General features: G+C 35.9%; 1 protein-coding gene across 5 annotated transcripts in view; it reads left to right on the top strand.

Annotated features, from left to right (window-relative positions):
- Positions 1-24,345, top strand: part of LYST (lysosomal trafficking regulator) — an 81,036-nt gene that overhangs the window by 49,134 nt on the left and 7,557 nt on the right. For all 5 annotated transcript variants that reach the window (XM_084514665.1, XM_084514663.1, XM_084514666.1 and 2 more), the window contains 25 exons: positions 354-531; positions 1,290-1,459; positions 2,905-3,135; positions 4,002-4,168; positions 4,640-4,792; positions 6,188-6,379; positions 6,985-7,163; positions 8,303-8,509; positions 9,806-9,982; positions 10,436-10,512; positions 11,417-11,605; positions 12,339-12,484; positions 12,560-12,656; positions 13,272-13,333; positions 13,738-13,793; positions 14,849-15,001; positions 15,347-15,591; positions 16,322-16,388; positions 17,638-17,794; positions 18,192-18,332; positions 18,713-18,930; positions 20,293-20,523; positions 21,586-21,775; positions 22,633-22,769; positions 23,578-23,676. In XM_084514665.1, coding sequence (XP_084370791.1) covers positions 354-531; positions 1,290-1,459; positions 2,905-3,135; positions 4,002-4,168; positions 4,640-4,792; positions 6,188-6,379; positions 6,985-7,163; positions 8,303-8,509; positions 9,806-9,982; positions 10,436-10,512; positions 11,417-11,605; positions 12,339-12,484; positions 12,560-12,656; positions 13,272-13,333; positions 13,738-13,793; positions 14,849-15,001; positions 15,347-15,591; positions 16,322-16,388; positions 17,638-17,794; positions 18,192-18,332; positions 18,713-18,930; positions 20,293-20,523; positions 21,586-21,775; positions 22,633-22,769; positions 23,578-23,676 — 3,919 coding nt within the window. The remainder of the gene's footprint in view (positions 1-353; positions 532-1,289; positions 1,460-2,904; positions 3,136-4,001; positions 4,169-4,639; positions 4,793-6,187; positions 6,380-6,984; positions 7,164-8,302; positions 8,510-9,805; positions 9,983-10,435; positions 10,513-11,416; positions 11,606-12,338; positions 12,485-12,559; positions 12,657-13,271; positions 13,334-13,737; positions 13,794-14,848; positions 15,002-15,346; positions 15,592-16,321; positions 16,389-17,637; positions 17,795-18,191; positions 18,333-18,712; positions 18,931-20,292; positions 20,524-21,585; positions 21,776-22,632; positions 22,770-23,577; positions 23,677-24,345) is intronic.

Here is a 24,345-nt window from a genome sequence, read left to right as displayed (position 1 = left end):
AGTGGCTGTAATAAACCAATTCATTAAGCTTGGTAGTCTACAGAATTGTACCTTTTCGAATTTTACATTTATATAGAGAATTCTTAACATTGGGGATTTTTATACTACCTACAGTAGGAGTGTGAACTTATGGTAGCTCCCCAAAAACCTATGTAGTCATTCTGGTCACATTACACTTCTGTTATTCATTGTCAAAAATAGGTATTAGTAAAGAGTGGTAATAGAACTGTTGGTTAAACATTTGCCAAATCCCCCCATGCTGTCCACCCAAATAGTAACCAACAGTTATGCATTTCTTAAGGTTTCCTGTTGTAGACAACAAACTGAGGTAAAATGCATTTCTTTGTGTTCAGATGTACAGAAGACTGTATTGTGCTTGTCTGTTGTGGATTATATGACCTCTTGCGTGGAGTTCTCCTAATATTACCAGATGTCATGCTGGAAGATGTGATGGACAAACTTATCCAACCTGATTATCTCATAGTTCTTGTGAACCACCCGTCTCCTCTCATACAGCAAGGCGTCATTAAAGTAAGCCAATATAAAATGTGTTCAACTAAGAAGTTGTCAGCTAGTTGTGAGCTTACTTTGTCAAAAACATGAAAGTAAAATAAAAAATAACAATTTCTTCATTTTTGTGGACTTCTGAATTTTAAAATCTATTTCCACCCCTATGGTTTGAAACAAAACACCAGCAAGCCAAAAGAATCTATCAACAGAAATATAATTTGTGATCTAAGCCAGAGAGCTTACACACTAGGATGGAAGACTTAATACACAAAGTTTGAATGTATCTGTAGATTTAGACTGGATATAGAGGAGTAAATCTTTTTATGATAAGGGTGGTGAGAGACTAGAACAGGTAGCCCAGAGAAACTGGAAATGTTCAAAGTCAGGCTGAAAGAGGCTTTGAGCAACCTCATCTAGTGGGAAGTGTCCCTGCCTATGGTAGGGGGAGTGTGTGTGGGGTTTGAACTAGATGATCTTTAATGTTGCTTCAACCCAAGCCATTCTGTGGTTCTGTACCTGTTATGTATGTGACTTGATCTCCCTTGAACTTGACTAGGAACCTAAAATAGTTTTTGGAGTTTAAAAAATAAATAAATTCAGCTGTGATGGGTGTAGCAAGGCAGTTTAGACCAGAGTTGCAATGTAAAAACAATTAGTTTTTAATCTGGATTTTTAAAAATCATTGATTTCAAACTGTTTAAATTGTAGGCAAGAACTAAACTTTTAGGCAAGTTGTTAAATATGTACATCTTATGTTGTAATTATGTATTTATTTTTAGTTGTTGGATGCATATTTCAACAGAGCAAGGAGGGAGCAGAAGGAGAAGTTCCTAAAGAATCGTGGCTTCTCCTTGCTTGCTAACCAGCTCTACCTTCACCAGGGGACTCAGGAAGTTGTAGAGTGCTTTTTGGAAATGCTCTTTGGCCGCTCCGTTGGCTTGGATGAAGAGTAAGTAATGCTTTGCTTTTGTATCCTGTAACTTAACATTTAAACTAAAAGTAGTGCACTTTCTTGCTGAAGGCAAAGATGTAATAGCTTCCTAAGTACTATTTTTTCCTTCCATAAAGCAAAGTTCTTCAAATATTTTACATGTTTTAACACTGCTTTAACATTTTTCAAGTGCATTAAACCACTTAAAGCTATTGTATGGTCCTTAAGCTTTTGATAAACAACTTCATCTCATGGGTGCTGTCAGGATGTTCTAAACCCTCAGCACTTCAGAGGACCTCGAAGGCCTTTGCACTTTGAATTTACTGTAGTCAGTTTAACACATCCTATTCTTCTCTGATCCTATGTGAAACAATGATTTCTATCCTTGGGAATTTTAAGCAGTGGTCACTGGGCTGCTGCTATTGGACTTTGGTAAGTGTTTAAGGAAAAAGCTTGATGCTACTTGTTTCCTTGGATTGGTGCTGGCTATAAATCTCTTTTTTCTTTAGGGCTAATATGACAGAAGTGCTATTTACTTGAACTGATGAGCTACCCCATATTGGTAGTAACAGATTACCTTCAAGCAGAAAATTAACTTTCTAAGAAATGTATATATTTTAGAATTAGCTTGACTACTTAGTGATTGTACAGGGAGGACACACATCCAAGTACAGTCAGCAAGCAGTGCATAAATCTTCAAAAAAGCTCCTTTCCAGTTGCCTTCTTTGCGGGATTTGTAATGGCTTCTGTCTGTTGGCATGGTCTTCACTCCAAAAATGTTCCTGTTTAATTGCAAGACTTAAGCCTTTTGGCTCCTTAACAGTTCTCTGCTTTGGGGCTAGTTATTTCCTCAGAACCCATTGTGGGGCTGGAAAGTTAATTCTTATGGCTCAGGTTAGTTTAGGATGGTACATAGCAGTCATGTGATAGGATGTTTGCTACCTTCAAGTAATCGAGTTTGTTAATGCACAAGTAATACAAGGCCTGAAACTCTGATTTGAAATTCTACAATTGAAATAAGCCAGCAATTGCCAGACTTTGATCTAAACCTCACCACTAATGGATATAAGGCATCAAACCTGCTCTCAAGTCAATATTGTACTGATGCCAAGGTGTATCTGGTTTCTTGATGTCTGTGCTAGTTGTAATATTACTGGAAAGAAAGTCATTCTTGTACACTGATCAAAAAAACATGCTTGCATAAAATCCATACTGTAGATCATTTGTAGTAAGGTGAAGTACTACATATGCTTTTAGATACTTTGTTTCCTTACAAAGTGTTTTATTTTGCTCTTGTTTTCTGTGGTACTGCAATGAAATGTAAGAAATTGGTATCTACATCTTTGCCAAAGTGCTAGTATAGACTGGTATTCCAGCATTAATAATATATTACTAATTATAATAGCTGCATACACTAGGTTGCTATGTAAAGATGTTAGACTGACTTGTATTTATTTCAACAGATTTGATCTGGAAGATGTCAAGAATGTTGGACTTTTTCAAAAATGGTGTGTCATTCCTGTCCTGGGTCTAATAGAGAACTCTTTGTACGATAATGTTCTGCTGCATAACTGCTTCTGTCTCCTGCTGCAAATTATAAATTCCTGCTCAAAAGTTGCAGACCTGCTGCTTGATAATGGTTTGCTGTATGTATTGTGTAATACACTGGCTGCTCTTAATGGACTGGAAACAAAGTGAGTACTTTATCTGTTGCTATAAAATAACCCAGACACAACCTTTAGAGAAGCAAAAACTGAAGTATATAGTATCCTTATTTAATTTTTGAAATGTTTAGTGAACGTGTAGAAAATAAACTGCTTTTGAAGTCTTCAGCTTTTAACTACACCTCCAAATGAAAGTTAATATTTAGATACTTAGTTTAAATAATAGAACACACTGGTTGTGAAGTATCCTTTGAGTACCCTAAATTTTTAGGTAGGGCCCAGGAGATGGTAGCATTCTACCATATCTGTTGACAATGTCAGAACTGCAGAAGTGTCCCTCCTGTGCTACCTGTTTTTAATATTTGAGATTCTGAGTAGGTCAAATGATTTAATTATAAATATTCTGTACTTACTGAAGAAACTATACGGTAAAGGAAGGAGAGGTGGGGGTTTTGTGCCTGTACTTCATTAGTTCATATGCTGAAGAAGTAGCCAGATTTCCTTTATCCAATAGTTTTAATTCAGCATGGTTACAGAAAGAGATTGAACTGAATTTCTTGAGACACCCTTGTGAGGAATTTAGGATTCAGAACTGTTCTTTATCTTATAAGTCTCATTTAAAAAAATACTACTTTTCCAGTAAAACTTCTGTACAATCCTAATGTTAATCTATCTCAAGGATTTTCCAGGCATTCAATTTGCAAAAGTTAAGGCTGAAAAGAGTCTTAGATTACAATTTTCTAGCCTATAGCAGTAATATCTTCAGAAGTACTAATTTCAAATTAAATACAATATAGTAGGTATGGCTGGCAGAAGTAGCAAGAGCAGTAGTAATAGGTCATTGTACAGGTTATATCTACTAAATTGTAACGTTTCTGATGATTACAATTTTGCAGCATTCCCCTGAATGACTACAAGTTGCTTGCATGCGATATACAACAGTTGCTGGTAGCAGTTGCAATTCATGCCTGCAGCTCCTCGGGTTCGCAATATTTTCGTGTTATTGAAGACCTCATTGTGCTGCTGGGTCATCTTCAAAATAGTAAAAATACAAGAATGCAAAGTAAGTTATTTGCTTATTTTTTGGGGTCACAGGACTGGAGAAGTAAATCCATTCCCCACTGATCTTCCAGTTGAGGGTGAAGGGGCATTTTTTGGCGATGAATCTTCTTTTAAGTGGTTCTCAAAGTACTACTCTTCCTTGGAAGCCTGTCTTGTGGTAAAGAATTGTGTACTGCTAATATAAATGAACAATGACCATAAGACTTTTATCAGGATGTTTAAATAGAAACCTTCTGTAAAGTTTCATTGAGCTTATTTTCTAGTAATTAAATTCTATGGCTTCTATGTTGAGAACTCAATTCTGTACCATATGCATTTGTATAATGATGAGATGACTTTCAACATGATTTCTTGGAATCAAGAATTTTACCTCTTACACTGTTTTCTTTTACTTTTAACAAATATCTGGAAAAAAATCTTAGACTTGTACAGAAAGCATGCCATTTGGCCTTTATTATGCCTCTTTCCGTAGATATGGCAGTTGCTCTGCAGTTAAGAGTTCTTCAAGCAGCTATTGAATTAATAAAAACTACAGCAAACCAAGATGCTCAGGAGCAGGCTGGATCAGTCCCATCCCTATCTGCACCACATCGTGCAATGTTTCAAAAGCGTAAAGGCATTGCTGGTTAGTAGTAAAAGTGTAATATACTTGTACTCTTGTCTCTGTGTTACTAATATCTACAAAACTTGTTTTGCTTTTTCTATGAAAACACAAGTTCAAAATGTGTATAGATTACACTGCTCTAAAATACATCGTGATTTATTGGCTTTATATATTAATCATATTTTAGAACAGTGTAACCTACCCATTTTAAACTTGGTTTTGTATTACAAGGGGAGAATGGGAGTATGAAATTGAAACTTCAGTTAACTTTCTCATTAGTCTCTAAAGGCAGATACTGCCACCTTTGGAAGAGAATATCAACTGAAAAGTTGCATAGTAAAAACATTTTAAAGGTAGTTCATAGTACTTAACTTTGTAGTAATATTGAAATACAAAAAAAAAAAAGTGCTTCTAAGTTGAATGCAGCTACAATGTGGGGATTGCACTGTTGCACAGCTTTTAATTAGTGATTATCCTGAAGAAACATCTGGCACTGCAAATTCAGCTGGGAATGTGGGGGAGCTGGACTCTACCATGGAAACTCTCATAAAACATTTGTACAGTTCTAGGTTTAACAATAATACCGTGTCTGTATTGGATGGTTTGTGAATCATTCTGCAAAGCTTTTGGATTCTTCTGGCTGGAACTTTAATTTGTATGTTGCATTTAAATGAAGCCACATTTAAGGCGTGTAGAAGATGTAATTTAAAAACCTGAAGTATTTCGCTTCTTTTAAAAAATCTTTTATTCCTTGTTTTCTATGGGAACCTTTTTCGTAATATGGTCAGCCTATGAGACTCCTCTCCATCAGCCCAGTAAATACAGTGAAAATATTTGTGAGGTAATCTAGTAAGGCACCAGGGGTGTGTGTGTGGTTGTAGTTACTTCAAAAAGAATGAAGTACAGTCAATGCTCAGCAGTTCATTTCAAGAATTGTTTTTCCAAGGAGTGTTCTGGTAAGATAGAAATAGTTCTCATGTGGTACAAAATGCATTTGTTTATACACTGTTAATATAGTGACTCCACAGTTGTGTTGGTAGTCAGCTTCTGATATTAAAAGTGAGTAATACCATATTAAAAACTAATGCATCCTTTATCATAATTGCACAGTGAAAATGGATTGAGTGACTTCTTTGCACAAAAATATATAAGTTGCACAATAAATCTGATCTTGAGACTAAATCATTTTATGGTGCCATTTCTTGAATTTTGTATGTTTTTAAATATAAAATGTTAAAAGAAAGAGGCAAACACTCAAATGATGCTTTTTCCCTTTAATATTAGCATATTTCAAATGCTTGATTTCCTGAAATGATGCAAAATGTTTGGATAAAAGCAGTAACCGAGTGGTGAATTTGTGTGTTTTAGTAGGATGCTATTAATAGTAGGGTATTATTAATGTTTCTCTGCTTCAAGGTTCCAGAAAATTTTCACTCGCTCAGTCTGATGCTCTGCTGATGAAAATGCGTTCAGTAGCAAGTGAGGAGTTCAACATGATGATGCAACGAAGAATGAGTCAAGAACATCCTATCCACGCCACTGAGACTGAATTTGTACAAAGATTACAGAGGCTAACTGTCCTAGCTGTTAACAGACTCATTTATTTAGGTAGGGTTTTTTTGTACATTTCTATTTTGACAGTGCCAGTGCAGTACCGTATGAAAAATCAATATTTGCTTTTGGAGAGTTTGTGTTCAAAAATGTAATGCTGTTGATGTTGGCTTAATGGAGTTAACTATAAAAACATAAAACTCTCAGTAATTTGTCAGTATTACATAACTGACAATCAAACCTGAATATCTGAATGAACTGAACTAGGTATTGTACTTCTACATTAGTTCATCTAAGCTGCCTGAATTATGACCTGAAGGCCTAAGTTTGACAAAGGGAGCTCTTGCTTTCTCTTTTAAAATTTATCAGTTTGCATGTTTCTATGAAACGGCTAAATTTGTTAGCAAGTCTATGATGACTCGGGGGGTTAGTTAAAATTTCACAGAAGCAAGAGTTTAGCATGTGGGACAAAGAATTGAACTGCTCCATGATTAACTGTGAATACTGAATAAACTGATACCTAAGGGAATTGAAATAAGGAGTACATGTTGATACTTAAAACAATGGAGTAAAGATGATATTTGATTTAATGCCATTTGAAGGAACATGGGATTAGTTTGGTTGAGATGGTACTGACCTATTTGTGCATCTTAAAATTTAAGCATCTACTGAAGAGTGCCTTGATTTACTGGGTATAACAGAAACCACAAGTCAAAGCAGACTTTCAGCATCCCAGCTGGAAGTTCCTGAAGAAGAAAACCAGCAAGAACTGCCTAACAGAACAAATCCTTTTCTGAAAGACATGTTCAAAATGTTGGTGGAAGGAATCAAACTATCCCTTGTAAGTTACTAATTAGATGTTTTCCCCATTAAAGCATATTTCATAAGGTTCATTTACAAGGAACTTTTAAGGACAGAAAGCTTTAGGCATAAAATGTTTTTCTTGCTGCCTCTCTCAATCCAGCTGTAGCATTGTTAAAAACTGTTCAGCTTCCCAATTATTCTGAAGTTGTGAAATAATAAATGCATCTGTCCTGATTTAACTGTAACACTTGGCAAAATTCTGATTCTTGAATGAGTATGCAAAGGTTGGATAGATTTCTGTAGTCAACTTTTTCCCCGTAAATATTGAGGTATGTTCCTGGACGCTATAAAAGTAGGTCTGCTATATATCTACAGATGATGCATGAAAAGGAGAATTTGAGTGATTTATATATACTATAAATGTAAATAACATTGGTGATGTAACTAGGGGGGCAAACCTTTTTTAAATTATTGCCAAAGAAAAGAGTTTCTTTTCTACCATACAATTGTTAGCCTGTCGGCCTTTCCAAGATGACTAGGTTTCACTTGAGTAATTTGAAATGATTATATTGGAAATCTAGCTTATTGCTTCTTGCATCTTTATTTTCCTGAAGTCGTCTTTATAAAAAAATAGTTCAATCTCTTTTTCTCCCTAATTCTGGAAAATGAAGTTTGTGGGGTCTTCTCATCATGCCTTACTTGTAGAATTTTCCAAAGACTACTAATTCCTTTGAGCTCCAGCACCTCAATCAAATGTCCAGTTTCTAACCTTATATGAAGTAACCCATTATTCTGAAACTAGTGATTAACATGTGAGCTATGTATTAAACAAAACCCCTTTTGATTTTTAAACCCTCTGTTCATTTTCTAGATTGTTGTATAGTCCTAACTGAGCATCCAGTTTAGCTAGGAGCTGCATTGCTAATATTGGCAGATCGAGGGAAAATGCTTATCTTACTAGAAAAACGAAATGCTTTTATTTTCAGTAGAGTGCCTTCTAATATGTAATAAATCAGTAAATTAGTTTAAACACTGTTTTCGTGGAGTTTTGCTCATTTTAACATTTTGCTCATTTTAACAATAAGTTTGTTTTGCAACGTAAAGAAATCTGGTGAAAAGAAGCCCTATCTCACTGAGAAGACTTAAAAAAAAAAAAAAAAATGTCACTTTATTTAGGGTACTAGCAGAATGAACGCACCCAAGCAGCAGTGGAAGAGAATCCTCTTGTCATGTAAGGACACTTTCCGTACACAACTTGGGAGGCTTCTTGTGCACATCTTGTCTCCAGCAAAACCACTACAAGAAAGAAAACAGGCTTTGGAGTTGCTCCATGAAGTGAACCATCAGGAGATTATGCGTGACTGTCTTAGCCCAACTTTGCAAGTAAGCTTCAGAGTGTTTGAGAAAAGCCTGTTGGACTTGGGTTCACATTTCTGGTTTAAATTGTACAGTTATCTAGAACTGTGTGGCTGAAGTTGTTCACTGCTATTTTACTGACACATAGAATAATGACAGTCACATCATATAAAATGCCCTCATCTCTGCAATTACTATATTGTCCTGAGGGTAGATAGCTTTGTAAGAGGCAAAGTGTGATTATTTCTGATTATGTTGACTGTAGCACATCAAATATCACATTTCCTGTGCAATGCAGGAACAAAAGGTTTTAACATGAATGATTTGACTGAAGATGCTTGAAGTTGATGTGCCCTGAACAAGTAGATTAATGAGGGATTATCCTTGCCTTGGAACTCTAACTGTAGACTTCCTGAAACTTGTAAGAACTGATTGCCACTATTGTTTAAGAGGATGTCAGTTGTCAATCAAAGCACTACTGTTCTTTAAGCAAAGCACTATTTTTCTTTAGCCTTTACTCTTATAGTGGAATTATGTACTCTGTGTTATTGTAACTCAAGTAGCTGCACAGCTTTTCCCTGCGTTTTGGGGTTTACCAGGAAAAAAACATTTTTGATTATACCCCCTATCAGATTGTATACTGCAAGTTTGAGAGAAAGCATTTTTTTTAGGAGTTGTAACTGGACAGGAGCATTTCAGTTTGAGATCTTTAGGAGCTACAAGCATGAGATAAGTGAAATCAGATGTGCCACAGTTTGAGTCACTATATGCTAAGGAGAGAAAGTACTTTTTAAATCAATCTATGATACTTACTTGTTTATTATCATATGAACATTATTCAATTAAATCAATGCTCTGACCAGTAAACAAAGAGCTCGTACATTAACAGTGGCTTCTGGTGTGTCACATGGAGTGTGTTTATTGCCTATGTCTGCTTAACTTCATTATTTTTCCATTCTAATTTGGCTAATCAAACAAGGTAAAATTAGGGGCCACTGGCACATATTTCCTGAAGCATAGACAAGATTGCAAGAGTATTTGAAAAAGCAACTTACTTCTCATGTAAGCTGTTTTAAAAGTCACAAGATGCTGCGGGGAAACTATAATGTGGAGGATTAAATTTAGCATGTTCTTTCCACTTCTATAAAAGTTTGTCTTTGGACATCAAAGCTTTAAATTACAGCAAAACGTAGAAGAAACCTGTCCAGGCTTACTAGAAGAGGGAATAAAGTTTAAGGAAGAAAAAAGTTCAGTGTTGTATTTTACAATTAAGAATGACCATACCTCTCTTCTTGCCCTCCCTTCTTTATTTTTGTCTTTTAGCATGGACCTAAATTAGTGCTATATTTATGTGAGTTAATGCACAATCACAGTGACGAAATGAGCAAAGAACAACAACTAGCAGCGGGAGACTTTGTGAATACTTTAAAATGTTGTGGCTATAAATGCATTCCTCTGAGCACACGGCCCAAACCAGATATAATAAAAGCTTTGAAGGAGGTTTGTGAATAAAAAACTTTACTTTAAAAACTAGTTATGCTTAAGTTAGATAGATAATCTATCTATTATATATGGGTGGAGTTTTAATGAACACAGTGCTTGCTTTGAGCACGGATTGTTTGTTGGCATTCTCTGAGTTATGAATATTTCTGTAACATGCTTACACTTGACAGCAAGCTCATTTTAATGATACTTGGTTAAGTATATTACTTAAAGCAAAAACAAGAGTTCACAATAAGCTACTAGTATTCCCTTGCCTGGAGAAAAATGAAAAAAAAAAATTTAGATGTAGTTTTATGTTAAAATGACAGCTGAAATGAAGACTTGGTTTTAAATGGTGGGAAGGTATCAGGTCAGTGATTTTTCTACCAGTGTTTTTTCAAATGGGCATATACTTCACTATCTGCTTGCTTTTTTCTGAGTTTGGAGAAATAACATAGAACTTCTGTTCAGGATCAGAAGAAGTATGAGATAGAAGAAGGTGTGAACAAAGCTGCCTGGGAGAAAACAATGGCTAATAATCGACAAAAGTAAGTGCTTTCTTGAAGGGGCTGCAAGAGCTTCCTTAGAATGCTGTCTCCTTGGCACACCATTGCAGATACCTCTGTAATTGTTAAATGTGTGGGATATTTGAAATTAACATGGATAGGAGCTTTCAGCTATATTACTATTATATAAACAGTTTGATTGTGGGTATATGCATTTGGGTAGGTTCCATAATCTTGAGAGTATGTACTTTTTTGGATATTTGGAATTTCACCTCCAGTTTTACAGCCGTTGTGTCTGTCCAATCAGCTTGCCTCTTGCTGTGATCTTTTAAACATAACTTCCTTGCAACTAACCCTCATCTTCAGTGAACACAACATAACATTCAGCAAGTATCTGTGAATCATTTTTGTGAGCTCTGCAGGCTGGTGCTTGATGTAACACAAATTGAAATAGCTTGTAGTAGAGTAAGAGGTTCTTCCCATTAATTTACATTCCAGGCCATGCCATAAAGTCAGCTGAGATGCACACAATGTGCTTTAACGAAGGCAACTACAGCCATCTGCTAAGGTCAACTTAGATAAGTCTGTCCAGATAAGCAACAAGGCTTCACTATGTTAAATAACTTTTAAGAAATATGAGCAGTAGTAAATTACTGTTCTTAAGAGTTTTATTGTAATGAAAGCACACAATATTAATGCACATAAATTGATCTTCTGATTGTTTTTTCTTGTCTTTGGTTGCAATCATCTTTTTGTTAAGGCTAAGAAGCAGAAGGTATTAATGTCTCATGAAAATATGAATATAGGTGGTGTTGCTCTAGCTGCTGTAACACGAACTACAGATATCCAGTGCCAAACAGATTGCATTTTATATGGATTTCTTGCTGTCTTGCCTTCCCTTCTCAGTGTGATTTGACGTTTTAAAACATGATTCTTTTTCCCTCAGTCTCTTTCAACGTCTGGATACAAAATCTAAAGACATTTCCAAAATAGCTGGAGACATCACACAAGCTGTCTCTCTGTCACAAGGAATGGAAAGGAAGAAAGTTATCCAGCACATCAGGGGGATGTATAAGGCAGAGCTCAGTGCCAGCAGACACTGGCAGGAACTTGTTCAGCAGCTTACACATGATCGGTAAGTTGTTCTCTCATCTGAGAGGGGGAGACGCTTACTGTCTGATGTGCACTTCATAATACTTAGAGATATAATGCTTGGTATGTAGATGACATTAGCAAAAGTAAATCATTGTAATTTATTCATCTCGTTAAAGGTCTGTAAAATACTCTTGATTTTTCTTCGTGTTTTTTTTTTTAGGGTGGGTAGCCAAGTAGTATTTCTGTCACTGAGACAGTTTTGTTTTCTTGTCAGTTACATTTTTGCTGTGTTCAATAGAATGAAGAATGTTATGAAGTTTTTAATATTTTACATTACACTGACAGAGAAACAAAATATTTTTCATGTCATTCCCTCTAGTATCCAGCTACAGTGTTTTCTTATATGCATAGAACAAGATGTTAAGCCTTGACAAGAAATTAAACAACGGTGCTTTTTACCACTGCTGAACTAAAGTTTCTAATAGCTGAGTTTTCAGAATAATATTGCATTGGACACATCATATTGTTATTTTAATCAGAATTAGTAACTAAGAGCAGTCTTACAGTAGTAGTTCATAATGAGCAAGTCAGTGGCATAGCACATGAACATAAACTACATGAAAATAGTCTTAATTTTGTTGCAGACAAACTGTCCAGTGCTACTACCATGGAACTTCTGTCTCTGCCATTTGAACAAAAACAGAATGCATAACAATATATACTGCCTCTACTGCTACGCTCCATATATATATATATATATCTTGATTTTTCAGAGCACTCTGGTATGACCCAGTCTATTACCCAACTTCTTGGCAACTGGATCCAACAGAGGGCCCAAACAGAGAGAGGCGCCGCTTGCAGAGGTGCTATTTAACTATTCCAAATAAATACCTTCTTCCAGACAGACAGAAGCAGGAAGGTAATTATAACCTCTTACAAAAGTAGATTTGAATAATAATGAATACTAGTGTCTTATTAGTTGTTTTTTTAATAGGCATGATAAAACCTCCCTTATCTTACCTATTTGAAGACAAAACATATTCTTCTCACTCTTCAACTGTTAAGGACAAAGCTGCAAGTGAACATATAAGGTAATTCTTGATAAGATTTACCTCCTTTTTTCACTTTTTCCTACCCAAAATAAGTCCTCGCTTTATCTCACCTTACTGAATTCTCTTAATGTTTGTTGAGAGACTATTGTCAAATTGAAGGTGTTTTCTTGCTACGTGCACAAGGGATCAGAACTACCAATATGTAGGTTTTCTGACACTTAAAACACAGTCTCCATTATGTCAAAAATCACTGAAAGCATATAGTATCTTGTGTTATAAAGGGATAAGGATATTCTATGGGACAGCCTGATGGGATTTCTTTACTTATTTGTTGCTTATATATCCAGGACAGGCAGTGCAACTAGATCTCGTAGTTCTTTCTTGCTTTTATGATCGTTATACAACTCCATAGCTGTGTTAATTTACTACCCATTACAGGGTCTAATCCTACTTTAAATGAGAACAGAGAACATACAATGCAATAAATTAAATACAGATACAGTTGCGTGCAAGTCTAGAGAGTTGAAGTTCCGTTTTCTTTACCTCCTTGGGATTTGAACCTTTTGGGTCGTAGTCCTTCAGTTGTAGCCTTTGAGGCTGTTAGTTTTAGGTACGTGCCAAAAGTAAGCAATACTACACTTGGAATTCTTTCAGAGTTAATCGAAGATGCATCAGCGTAGCACCTTCTAGAGAGACTGCTGGTGAACTGTTGCTAGGTAAGTAGAACTGCCAGTTCTCATAAATACCCTTGTCTACAATTTCTGCTGTGCGTGGATACTTGGCTGAAATTTTAAAGAACATTTTTGTTCTTGAATATGTTATGAGGAATGTTACTGCTAAGAAACCAAACTGTTGATTGACGATTGACTTGTCATATATAATATATTGTATAGATTAGTTTTGGCATTTGCATAAGTGGTGTTTGGATTGTAGTTAGTTTTAAAGTTGCATGGTACTTGCCAAAAGTTGTGGAATAAGTTCTATGTCAGCCAAGTACTGTCTTGTCCAGGTACTGTTCTTAGTTTTCTTAACACCTAGACACTAAATGTTTGTATGAATTAAGGTGCAGTATACAAATGGTAATACCATGGTACCTTTTTGCAACTATTTCTTCCTGCAGGGAAATGTGGCATGTATTTTGTTGAGGACAATGCTTCAGACACAATTGAACATACCGTAAGTATCAGAGCACACTGTCCATACTTAACTTTTCCAAACTGTGACAGTAAATAGCTTTTGTCTAGTCACTGATTGTTTGTTCTGTCACCGAGATTGCTGTGTGCTAGAATTAGATGTCTATGGGCAAGACCAGTGAAACTGATTAGTTTGGGTTCAGTGTTCCTGTTGTGCCTGCCTGTGGTGTCAGTGATAGTAGCAGAAAACAGAGAAGAGGAAATCCAGCAACTTCTGGGGCTGGGGCGGGAATTGTGGATTGGGAGTCTTTTGCAACTTCTGTCCATTACTTTAAATGTACAGAACTTGCTCTAGGCCACACCTGAAATAAATTAATGGAAGCTGGATCACTGTGATGTATAGAAACTACCAAATATATGAATTGTGCTGTATTCTTACAGCGTCTGTTACATGAATTTTTCATTACATAGGATGTTCTAATCTCAAACCCTCTCCCCCTTATCCTATATAAGAAAAAAATGTTTTATATAGGAAATTGAAGCTGACTTTCTTTCTGATACACAAAGGCTCTGATTACTTAATTCAAGTTTGTATATCCAACAGACATTTAAGAAAATTATTGAGCAAGGGGTTATGCTACTGAAAGTCCTACAGTATTTTCAGGGAGTTCCTCCTTACCTTCACTAAACACAACTCCTGTGGTTTGAGAAGCTACTAGCTGTTTTGCTGTTTTACTGCTTTGTCCTTTGTAGAACTGGCAGAATTGGGATTCATGGCAAAGTTTGACAAATGGCATGGCAAGCATGGCAAAACTTTGTCCAATATTTTAGTTTAGGTGCTAGTGAAAGTATGTTTGGTCCGGAGTGCTGGATAGGGTACTGAAGTGGCTGTGAGAAGTATATGTGATTGCCTTGAGGAGAGAGGAGGATGGGAAACATGTATGAAAAAAGTCACAAAATATCTTAAAGCATCACAGCAAAATTATCCAAGTTTACTTTGTGATATGCTGTATGGTTATAAACTGGTCTCACTGAAGAAAAGTTGCTTGTTTGGGAAACCTACTTTTTAGGTTAACTTTTCAATTGTATCTTCCTCAGAGTTTTCATGGAGAAACTGAACCAGCTTCATTTTCTTGGACCTATGAGGAAATTAAGGAAGTTCATAAGCGCTGGTGGCAGCTAAGAGACAACGCTGTGGAAATATTTCTAACAAATGGCAGGACTTTACTCTTGGCTTTTGATAATACAAAGGTAACATGGCACCAATACATAATAATATATCAAAGGATTTTGCAGTGTCTTCATAACATGTTCATGTATTATTTTTTAAGGAGATCTGTTGCATGACCTAATAATAAATTCTACTTAATATCTTTGGAAAAAACTCTGCTCAGCTAGGCTTCTAGACAGACAGACAAAATCACAGTGTAAAATATCTTTGTATTAAGATGTTAAAGAAATTTTAGTAATGCTAAACATTACTTGGTTACAACAGATTTCTGGGAATTTGTGAGAAACTTACTAAGCTTTTTTTTTTTTTTTTTTTTTTTGAAGCTTTTAAAACCATATGATTAAATGTATGGTATTTTCTTCTAGGTCCGTGATGATGTGTACCACAACATCTTAACTAACAATTTGCCTAATCTTTTGGAGTATGGAAACATTACTGCTTTGACCCACCTGTGGTGCACAGGACAGATTACTAACTTTGAGTACCTGACTCATTTAAACAAACATGCGGGACGCTCCTTCAATGATCTCATGCAATATCCAGTATTTCCCTTTATACTTTCTGACTACACCAATGAAACACTGGACCTAAATGATCCATCAGTATATAGGTAATATGAAATGTTTGGAACTGTTTATTTCCAAATACTCAAACTGACTATTCAGTGTAGCTATGTAACTTCATCGTATTAAATCATGCACATACATGAATGCAACTGTTCAAGGATAAGACTCATACACAATAACTTGAGCTTTTTACAACATGTGACTGTTTCACCTAGGATATTGAAGTAACATACCTAGTGGTGTGAGTATATATTCACAGAATGTTATAGATTGGACTTACCTACTGTTGTAAAGTGATAGTCTATTGATTTTAAATAAAAGTCGTATGTTTAAATTTGTGACTAAAGACTACCAGGCCAAATAGCAAAAAAGCAAAAGAAAATAATACCATTAAGAAAAATTGGCCAGTTACAAAATACTATTGCCTTAACTATAAATAGATCAACATGAAGTGTCCCACCATAATAAATTGCTGTTAAGCTGCTTTTGACATTAATGCGCGGAGTCTTTGCTTTTAAATAATGCTTCTGCTTTGATGGAAGCACTTTGAGTGCACTTGCCAGCCTGTTAGTGTGCTATGGGGTAGCCTATGAAGTTTGCCTTGATAGCACTAACTGCGAATGTCTGCTTTATTTTTTGAACTCTTAAAAAAAAAATGCTGTTTTGTTTGTCCTTTTTGTGATTATTTCCTTATTCTTAATGATGCATTATTAAGTGGTGTGAATCAAAGATCATTTATAAAATGACAAGATATGGGTGCTACTTCTGTTACAGAAATCTGGTCAAACCAATAGCTGTGCAGTCCAAAGAAAAAGAGGATCGTTATGTAGATACTTACAAGGTAACTAAGATACCTGCTTTTTGTCTTTCCTATGTACAAATATGGAGACTTTTAAAAATATGTAATGATAAGGGGACACACAGTATTTTGTTTATGGAATTGTCATCTCCAGTGTATTATCTTTTCTCAGATTTTTTTGTTTGGAACCTGTGATTGTTCCTGTACCTGATGTCATAAATCAATTTATTCTTCCCATGTGGTACTGCTTCAGAGGTTAAATTAGTATGGTCTTACACATAAACATATATATTTAAAGATCTCTAAAGATCAGGAAGATAAATTATTGCTGTTTCACTAACGTGGTTTGTATTAAACTTGTGGCTAATGTTTATGTTAGATAACTGAAAAGCTGTTTTCCCTCAAGTACTCTGCTATTTTAACTTGGACTGTTACGATTATTGGGCTCTTTAGGGAATTTTGCTCTTCTGCCTTTTTTAAGGGTGTAGGAAATAAACTGGTGGGGCTGGAAAGCATTTGTAACTGGACGTTAAAGCTTATTTCTGTTGAAATGGTCTAGGATATTATTTACATGGAAAAAAGCAGTATTTGCAATATTGAAAAGACTGTACAATTTCTCTGCAGTGTTATAAAAGGGAAAAAATGCATAAGTAATAAAAGACAGCAGGTAAGTTAAACTAACTCAAGACTTTGATCCCTAGTTGGATTGTAGAAGCGGTCACATGTCTCTGGACACTTAGTCTATTTGATTCTAAATCACTTGTAAATGTATTGTTCCTCTAAAAGTTTGTGTTTTTCCTAAACAATGTAGGCAAGATTTTACTTTTCTTATTAGAATGCAGGGAATAGGATTGTCCCTTATTTTTCTAGTGTTAGCACAGCATTTTCATGGCTTTTGTAAAGTGCCAAACTGCCTGATTTTTCTATAAGCTAAGAGTCCAGTTAAATACCTGCAAAATGGAGTTGAACTGTGAATAAAATTTAGAAGTTTTTTTTAGAAGACAGCGACTTATTTTGAATGGGCATTCAGAACAATTGCTGGAATACTATTTGAATGGTAGGTGGTAAAACTGAGTGAATATACAACTTCAGAAAAGTATACTGTAGTAGGTGTTGACGGTGGAAATTTTCTATAAAAAAGTGATGGTGTTGGGCATATCTTAAGTTTTCGAGGAGCTGAAGTGTTGAAATACTAAGTGATCTCAGCAGTTAGACTTGGTGATAAAAGCAAGCTGTCTGTGTTGAAGTTGAAGTAGGAGATTTGTGATATTTTTCCCTACTACTTTTCTAGTATTTAGAAGAAGAGTACCGTAAAGGAGCACGGGAGGATGATCCAATGCCCCCTGTCCAGCCGTATCACTATGGATCTCATTATTCCAACAGTGGAACTGTGCTTCATTTCCTAGTGAGGCTGCCGCCTTTTACTAAGATGTTTTTAGCCTATCAAGGTAAGACTACTTTTTGCTTTCACTTGCCTTTCGCATCTGAATCTTGTCTCAGCAACCCAGGAAAGCTGTATTTAACTCTTGTTTAGCATAGCATCAATTCCAAATAGCTGAGATCACTAAAATTAAATGTACTGTGCTTACACAATAGACCTATTCTGGAATTATCAAGCTAGACAATAGAGCTGTATATTTAATTTGTTTACACCGTAGCTTGGCATTTTACTGTAAACATACTATATTTGACTTCCAGTCCTTGTTTTACACATAGTAATCAAGATAGACAAATTCCAAATGTTCTCAGCTATCTACAAAGTGGTAAACTTCTTGAAGTTGTGGATGTGCAGGTGTTTTTATGTCCATCGTTGATGTTACAAGTTTGGTTTGGTTTTCCTTATAGATCAAAGTTTTGACATCCCAGACAGAACTTTTCATTCTACCAACACAACGTGGCGCCTCTCTTCATATGAATCGATGACTGATGTGAAGGAACTTATCCCGGAATTTTTCTACCTTCCAGACTTTCTAGTTAACAGAGAAGGTATACTATGAGGATACCAAAAATATATACCCAAAACAGCCAGAGGGTTGAGTTGGGGTTGAAACAGAGAACACTTTTATGTGATTGAATATGCTAAGTAGTAGATATGTGGGAGAAATCTGGCATTAATTTGTGTTAGGCTACAAAAGCTGTTGTGTAAGACATAAGGGAAATTTTTTAAACTCTTTCCAAGCTGCAAAGGACTGTTTTCTATTTATCTGATTCTCCATTTGAATGTGTGTGAAGGGATTTGTTAAGGATGCTGCTCCGCTGATTAGCAATAACTGTGCTTAATAGTTAGCCTTTATAAAAACCCTATAAAGATGCTTTTGAACTCACTGTAAACTAAAATGTTGGAACATTTACTCCCATGCTTCTAGGTTTTGATTTTGGAGTACGTCAAAATGGTGACAGAGTTAACCATGTTAATCTTCCCCCTTGGGCTCGTAATGACCCTCGTCTGTTCATCTTGATCCATCGTCAGGCTCTGGAGTCTGATCAAGTTTCCCAGACAATCTGTCACTGGATTGACTTGGTGTTTGGTTATAAACAAAAAGGCAAAGCCTCTGTTCAGGCCATTAATGTCTTTCATCCTGCAGTAAGTATTAATTATCAAGCTTCATGTTTGTTCGTTGTACTTAGTAACTTAATGGGGGAAAAGTTCAGTCTAACTTGCTTGGAGAACGTCCAGCATGGAGCAAGTTCCCTTGCTCACAAAATGTTAAAGAATAAGAGAAGGTTTTAAGGAGAACTGAGAAGATCCCAGGGACTAGTGTGTGAATTTCTTTTTTGCCTAGAGATAGGTATAAGGAATGATCAGGTATGGGGTTTACAATTTACACTTTCTCAATAGTTAGTTGTTTGCAGCGGTATACAGGCTTGGTGTTGGTAGCTATTTGTAAGGTATAATTCCTTCTTATGGAAAAGAAGCCTTCAATTTAGGCAGACTCTGCTGCAGGTTTTGATAAGTTTAAAATAATTCATATTCTCCTGTGCTCAGTATTTGTATTCTTCCCTTTATTTATATATATATAAATCTTGTTTTGCTTAATAAGCATTTATCTTCCAGTAAGCTTAATTTCAGAAGAGTCAAATAAGTCTTCATTCATGTAAAATCTTCCAGAGTGCCATTACTGACTTACTATAACACTGGCATCTCAGATTGAAATACATTTTTTAAGCTTCAATCATTACTATCACAAGGCTTGGTCAGCCCAGCAGTCCTGGTTTCAAGTGGGTGTGCACTTTCTATGTGCTCCATAGTTGTTGGAGGAGCTAATAGCAGTCATGTTTGGTAGTGGTGGCTTTTACTTTCTAAGTAGCCATCCAAATACTTTGCTTCCCTTTCCTTTCTCATGCGTAAGTACTGATTTAGTTATCTGCAACTTAAAACATGATATTTGTGTAAATGCATTAACTTTTTTCAAGTGAGCAGTGAAGGCATTTGTCAGTGCAACTGATAAAAAGGATGTGGTACACAGTTAGAGACACGGTTAATTATGAAGAAAGAAAAGTAGAGAAGAATTCCCATTTCTCTGGAATATAGATTCTTCCTCCCATTTCAAACCAGAGCTTTGATAAATTAATTATAAAGACGTAAACAAAGCTTTCTTTTTATCATCAGCAACCCTTCAGCTTTCACACAGATCAGTAAAAGTCTGCTAAGAAAACTTTTGACTGAAATTAATTGTGGAATACATGTAGAAAAAGCTCAGGTAATAAGTCTGAAGGTGGTAGTTATCTGCAGTAAAGAGGTGAAATGGTTTCTGTTCTCAGGGGCACCTTATTCAGGAGAGCCTTATCCTTATTAATCCTTATTCAGGATTGTGGGATGGATTCCAGTCCAGCTGAAGAACTGATGGGTCCAACTTTTAAATTTGCACGTGTGTGTTTAGAAATCTTTCCCAAAGAAATATTGGACAAGCTCTTTCTCACCCCTCCCCTCTTTTCTCCTCTCTAGACCTATTTTGGGATGGATGTTTCTGCTGTTGAGGATCCTGTTCAGAGAAGAGCTCTTGAAACAATGATAAAAACCTATGGGCAAACGCCTCGTCAGCTGTTCCACACAGCACATGTTAGCAGACCTGGATCCAGGCTCATCATGGAGGGAGAGCTTCCTGCTGCCATGGGATTACTAGTGCAGTTTGCTTTCAGAGAGACCAGAGAGCACACCAAAGAAATAATATATCCAGTATGTCACTTTATTTGCAAAATGGTTCAATTAACATTCATATACTGTAATTGTTGTACCCTTATATTTAAAGATGAGTAATGGAGAATAGATACTTGTTCACCTTCATAATAAGATACTGGAATTGCATCCATTTCATCCTCCAAACCCTTCCCTCATCCCTTCCTACTACTGCTGGCAAGGCTTGAACTTCATAGAGGTGCTACTCAGCATACCATTCATCCTCACCAGAGAGGGGCTAGACCGGTGTATATGAGTTTTGTCTCTCTGTGTAGTATAGCAAAATAAATGTGGTTCTTGCTTTCTTCCTTCTATACCTCCTTTATCCCAGCATCCAGCTATCTCAAGTAGTAACTGTCACTGAACGCTTAAGTTCCAGAGGTACTTCTGCTTCTTCTAACAACTGTCAATGGAAGAATACTTTATCCGAAGTATCTATAATTTGCCTACTCTAAGGTTTTACGAGGCCTTATATTTTAATTTATCAATGCTTTTTTATCATATCCTTAATAACATTTTTTTGTTCTTTATTTTCTATGATTTTTTTGTTTAATTTAGACTTGCACGTGCATTTGCACTTAAATGTGGCAATCCTCTTGTTCTGTTGATCAAGGATACCTGATGGCCTTCGGTACCAAAAAGATCAGTAGCCCACCAGATTGTTCTCATTACTAAACACTTCAGTGGCTTTTCCTTAAATTGCAAGTTATTACCCATGTTTGCACTGTAAAGATAATCCAGAAAATGAATGAAAGGGTATATCACAAATCCATGAAAATAAATATCACAAGTCCGTGAAAATACTTTGACATAAAACAGTGAACATTAAGATAGACCTGAATTTAAGTTGGTTATAGAAAATTGGTACTAGTTTTATGCCTTCAACAACAACATTCTGGAATCTATATGCAAACCTAGAGTAGGTAAATGCTTGCTGTGCTTCTTTGTCCTCTACTTTTCATTGCCTGTAGGGCAGACATATGGTGGTTTATGGAAATGTGATACAAATGATTCTTCTCTCTTCCTAATCTTCCTAATTAAATATTTTTGTGCTTGTTTTAGAGTCCATTGCCGTGGATAAAAGGCTTGAAGTGGGGAGAATATGTTGGTTCCCCAAGTGCTCCAGATCCTGTTGTCTGTTTTAGCCAGCCTCATGGAGAAAGGTTTGGCTCTCTGCAGGCTCTACCAACTAAAGCTATATGCGGTCTGTCCCGCAAGTTTTGCCTTTTGATGATATATAGCAAGGAGCAAGGTATGGATTTGTGATTATTCTCTACATGCAAAACAGAATCATAATATCTGTAACTCTAATGCTACTATTCCGCACTAAATTTCCCACATTTAGTCTTTTGTTAAAGATCGATTTACATCAATTTATTACATCCAAGAACAGCTTCCACATGTCTGATATCTTTCCTGGCAGGTGGATTTTCCTTGTAATTTTCAAAAAAAAAAAAAAAAAAAAAAAGGCATCCAGTAATTATTTTTCATTAAGGCGACTGAAGCATGAAGCTTTAACTTTAGAACTTATCAGCAGATTCAGTCCAAAATGAACTGAAAAACAGGAAAAAGAACATGTGGCAATGGAAGGGATAACTAAAAATAGGTTTTAGAGGTAATGAATAAGGAAAGTTAGCAGTAAAAAGCAGAGGTGAAGGATCTGCTTGGAGGGATTCTAATTGATAATGTGTAAACAGGTTCTCATGATTTTTTTCCTTTGTAATGTGCTAGTGAAAGATTTATAAATTATCTGTTGAAGGCTTCAGGTGAAAAAATAAATAATACTCTCTTTAAAGAAGTAGTAGGTTGTAATTGTTTCTCTGTCTGGGAAGTGCTGTCAACATCCTTTTTTCTCTGTTCCTACTAGATGGAATGATGCTTCAAAAGCTTTGTTCAGCTTAGGTGTTCAACATAGGTGTTTTTGGAGAATGCTGAATGTTTACATAGTCCTTGAAAAAAAAAAAAAACCACTATATTCATTCATAGGCTGTCTTCATTTGTAATGTACTAACAGAAAGCATCTTAGACTTTATTTTTTGTTATTGACTAACAAAGTGATAAACCCTTTGGTTGCATATATGACACAGAATTTTATATGCCTTCCTTCAGGTGTGAGAAGTATGCATAGCACTGATATTCAGTGGTCAGCTATCCTGAGCTGGGGATATGCTGATAACATTTTACGACTGAAAAGCAAGCAGAGTGAACCTCCAGTAAATTTTATCCAGAGTTCACAGTTCCATCAGGTAAAAATCAGTCTGTCTTCACCTGAATATTGCTAGTTTAACTACCCAGTGGCTTGATGTGGCAGTATTTACCCTTGCTTTAATTTTTTGCAATGCCTATAGTAAGCAAGAATTCTTACTTTGGGGGGATGAGCATCCAAGCACAACTTTATGCAGTTGTCCAATGTTTTCATTCTAGTCTGTTAGATTCTCTTTCATTGGCATGTGTCCCTCATTGCTCCAGTGGCATAGTTCCTGGATGTGTTCATGTATTAGACAAAGATCCGTTCTGAATGCATTTGATTTTTGTAGCTTTTCTCTCCTGTGGATTATTGGTGTGAATTTATTAAAGCTAAATTTTGGACCAAGAAAAAAATTGAAAACAAGGAAAAATAATAGATGCCTCTCATTGGAAGGAGAATTCCACTATAGTTTGATTCCTCTGGGGGAAAAAAAAAAAAAAAAAAAAAAAAGATTGCCTAAAATATGGTTGAAGAACTCTGTATAACTTCTGTTTCACTTCAATTGTGTTTGAGACTGTACTGAAAATACTCTGGTTGATGTGGTTGTAGATCTAGAAATCTATGGAAATTCACTGTGCCCTTTGGCTGTGAACTCAGGCTATGCAGCATTTTCCACTTTGTTTCTGGAGTAATAGTAAATATGACCTAAAGCAGATATATCTTTAACTCCTGGATTTCTTCTTCAGCTTAAGTATTTATATGGCTTTTCTTAAGATAACCTATAGAAATCATGTGGACCAAATGCTATGGCATAGTGACAATTGCAGTTCCTGTTCTAATTTTTTCTGGCTTTTTTTCTTTCCAAGGTAACAAGTTGTGCTTGGGTCCCAGACAGCTGTCAGCTTTTCACAGGTAGTAAATCCGGTGTCATCACAGCGTACATGAACAGATTCACAAGCAATACGGTACGTTCTGTTGGGTAGAACTGATATTTAGGGATTTAGCTATTTGTTCTTACAGCCCTTTATAACAGGGAAAGTGAGAGAAGGGGAATGTTGTATTTGGGACCCTTACTAAAAAGATCAAGTGTTTGGTTAGTATTTATTTTTGAAGGCTCCTCTTTTGACATCGTAAATTTTTTTTTCTGCGTATTTACTTCTGTAGTTTATGTTCTTGTTTTCACGTGTTGCTAGCCTCTAGTTGGCCCTCACCATCTGGATGCATAACTGATTTACACAGAGCTCTCAGTTCAGGCTAGGGCTTGGAATTGAAGTGCTCTGGCACAAGAAAGCTCTCTAAATTTGGGGTGTTTTTTCCTGTGAAGGAGTCAGCCTTTCAAAACCTTAAATGAAACTAGAATGTGCATTACCCCAAAGTAAACAACATTTTAAATGCAGGAGGTGTTTACACCAGAGAGAGTCACCACAACTTATATACTAACTGCTATGCCTCATCACTTTGGCATATTCCAAGGGGGAAAGCAGTGTGGAGGGAAGTAATACAAGTTACATTCCTCAACATGTTAGTGGAAGGTGCTGAGATCCTTGTAGAAATCTCCCAGATACTATGTGGTGATAAGCATGGTATGAATATATAAACAGAACTTAGAATTCATCTTTTGATTCAGACTGAGT

Source organism: Aythya ferina (genome assembly GCF_964211825.1).
Source record: "Aythya ferina genome assembly, chromosome: 3".
Classification (NCBI taxonomy): domain Eukaryota; kingdom Metazoa; phylum Chordata; class Aves; order Anseriformes; family Anatidae; genus Aythya; species Aythya ferina.
This window is presented reverse-complemented; position numbering and strand designations above follow the sequence as displayed.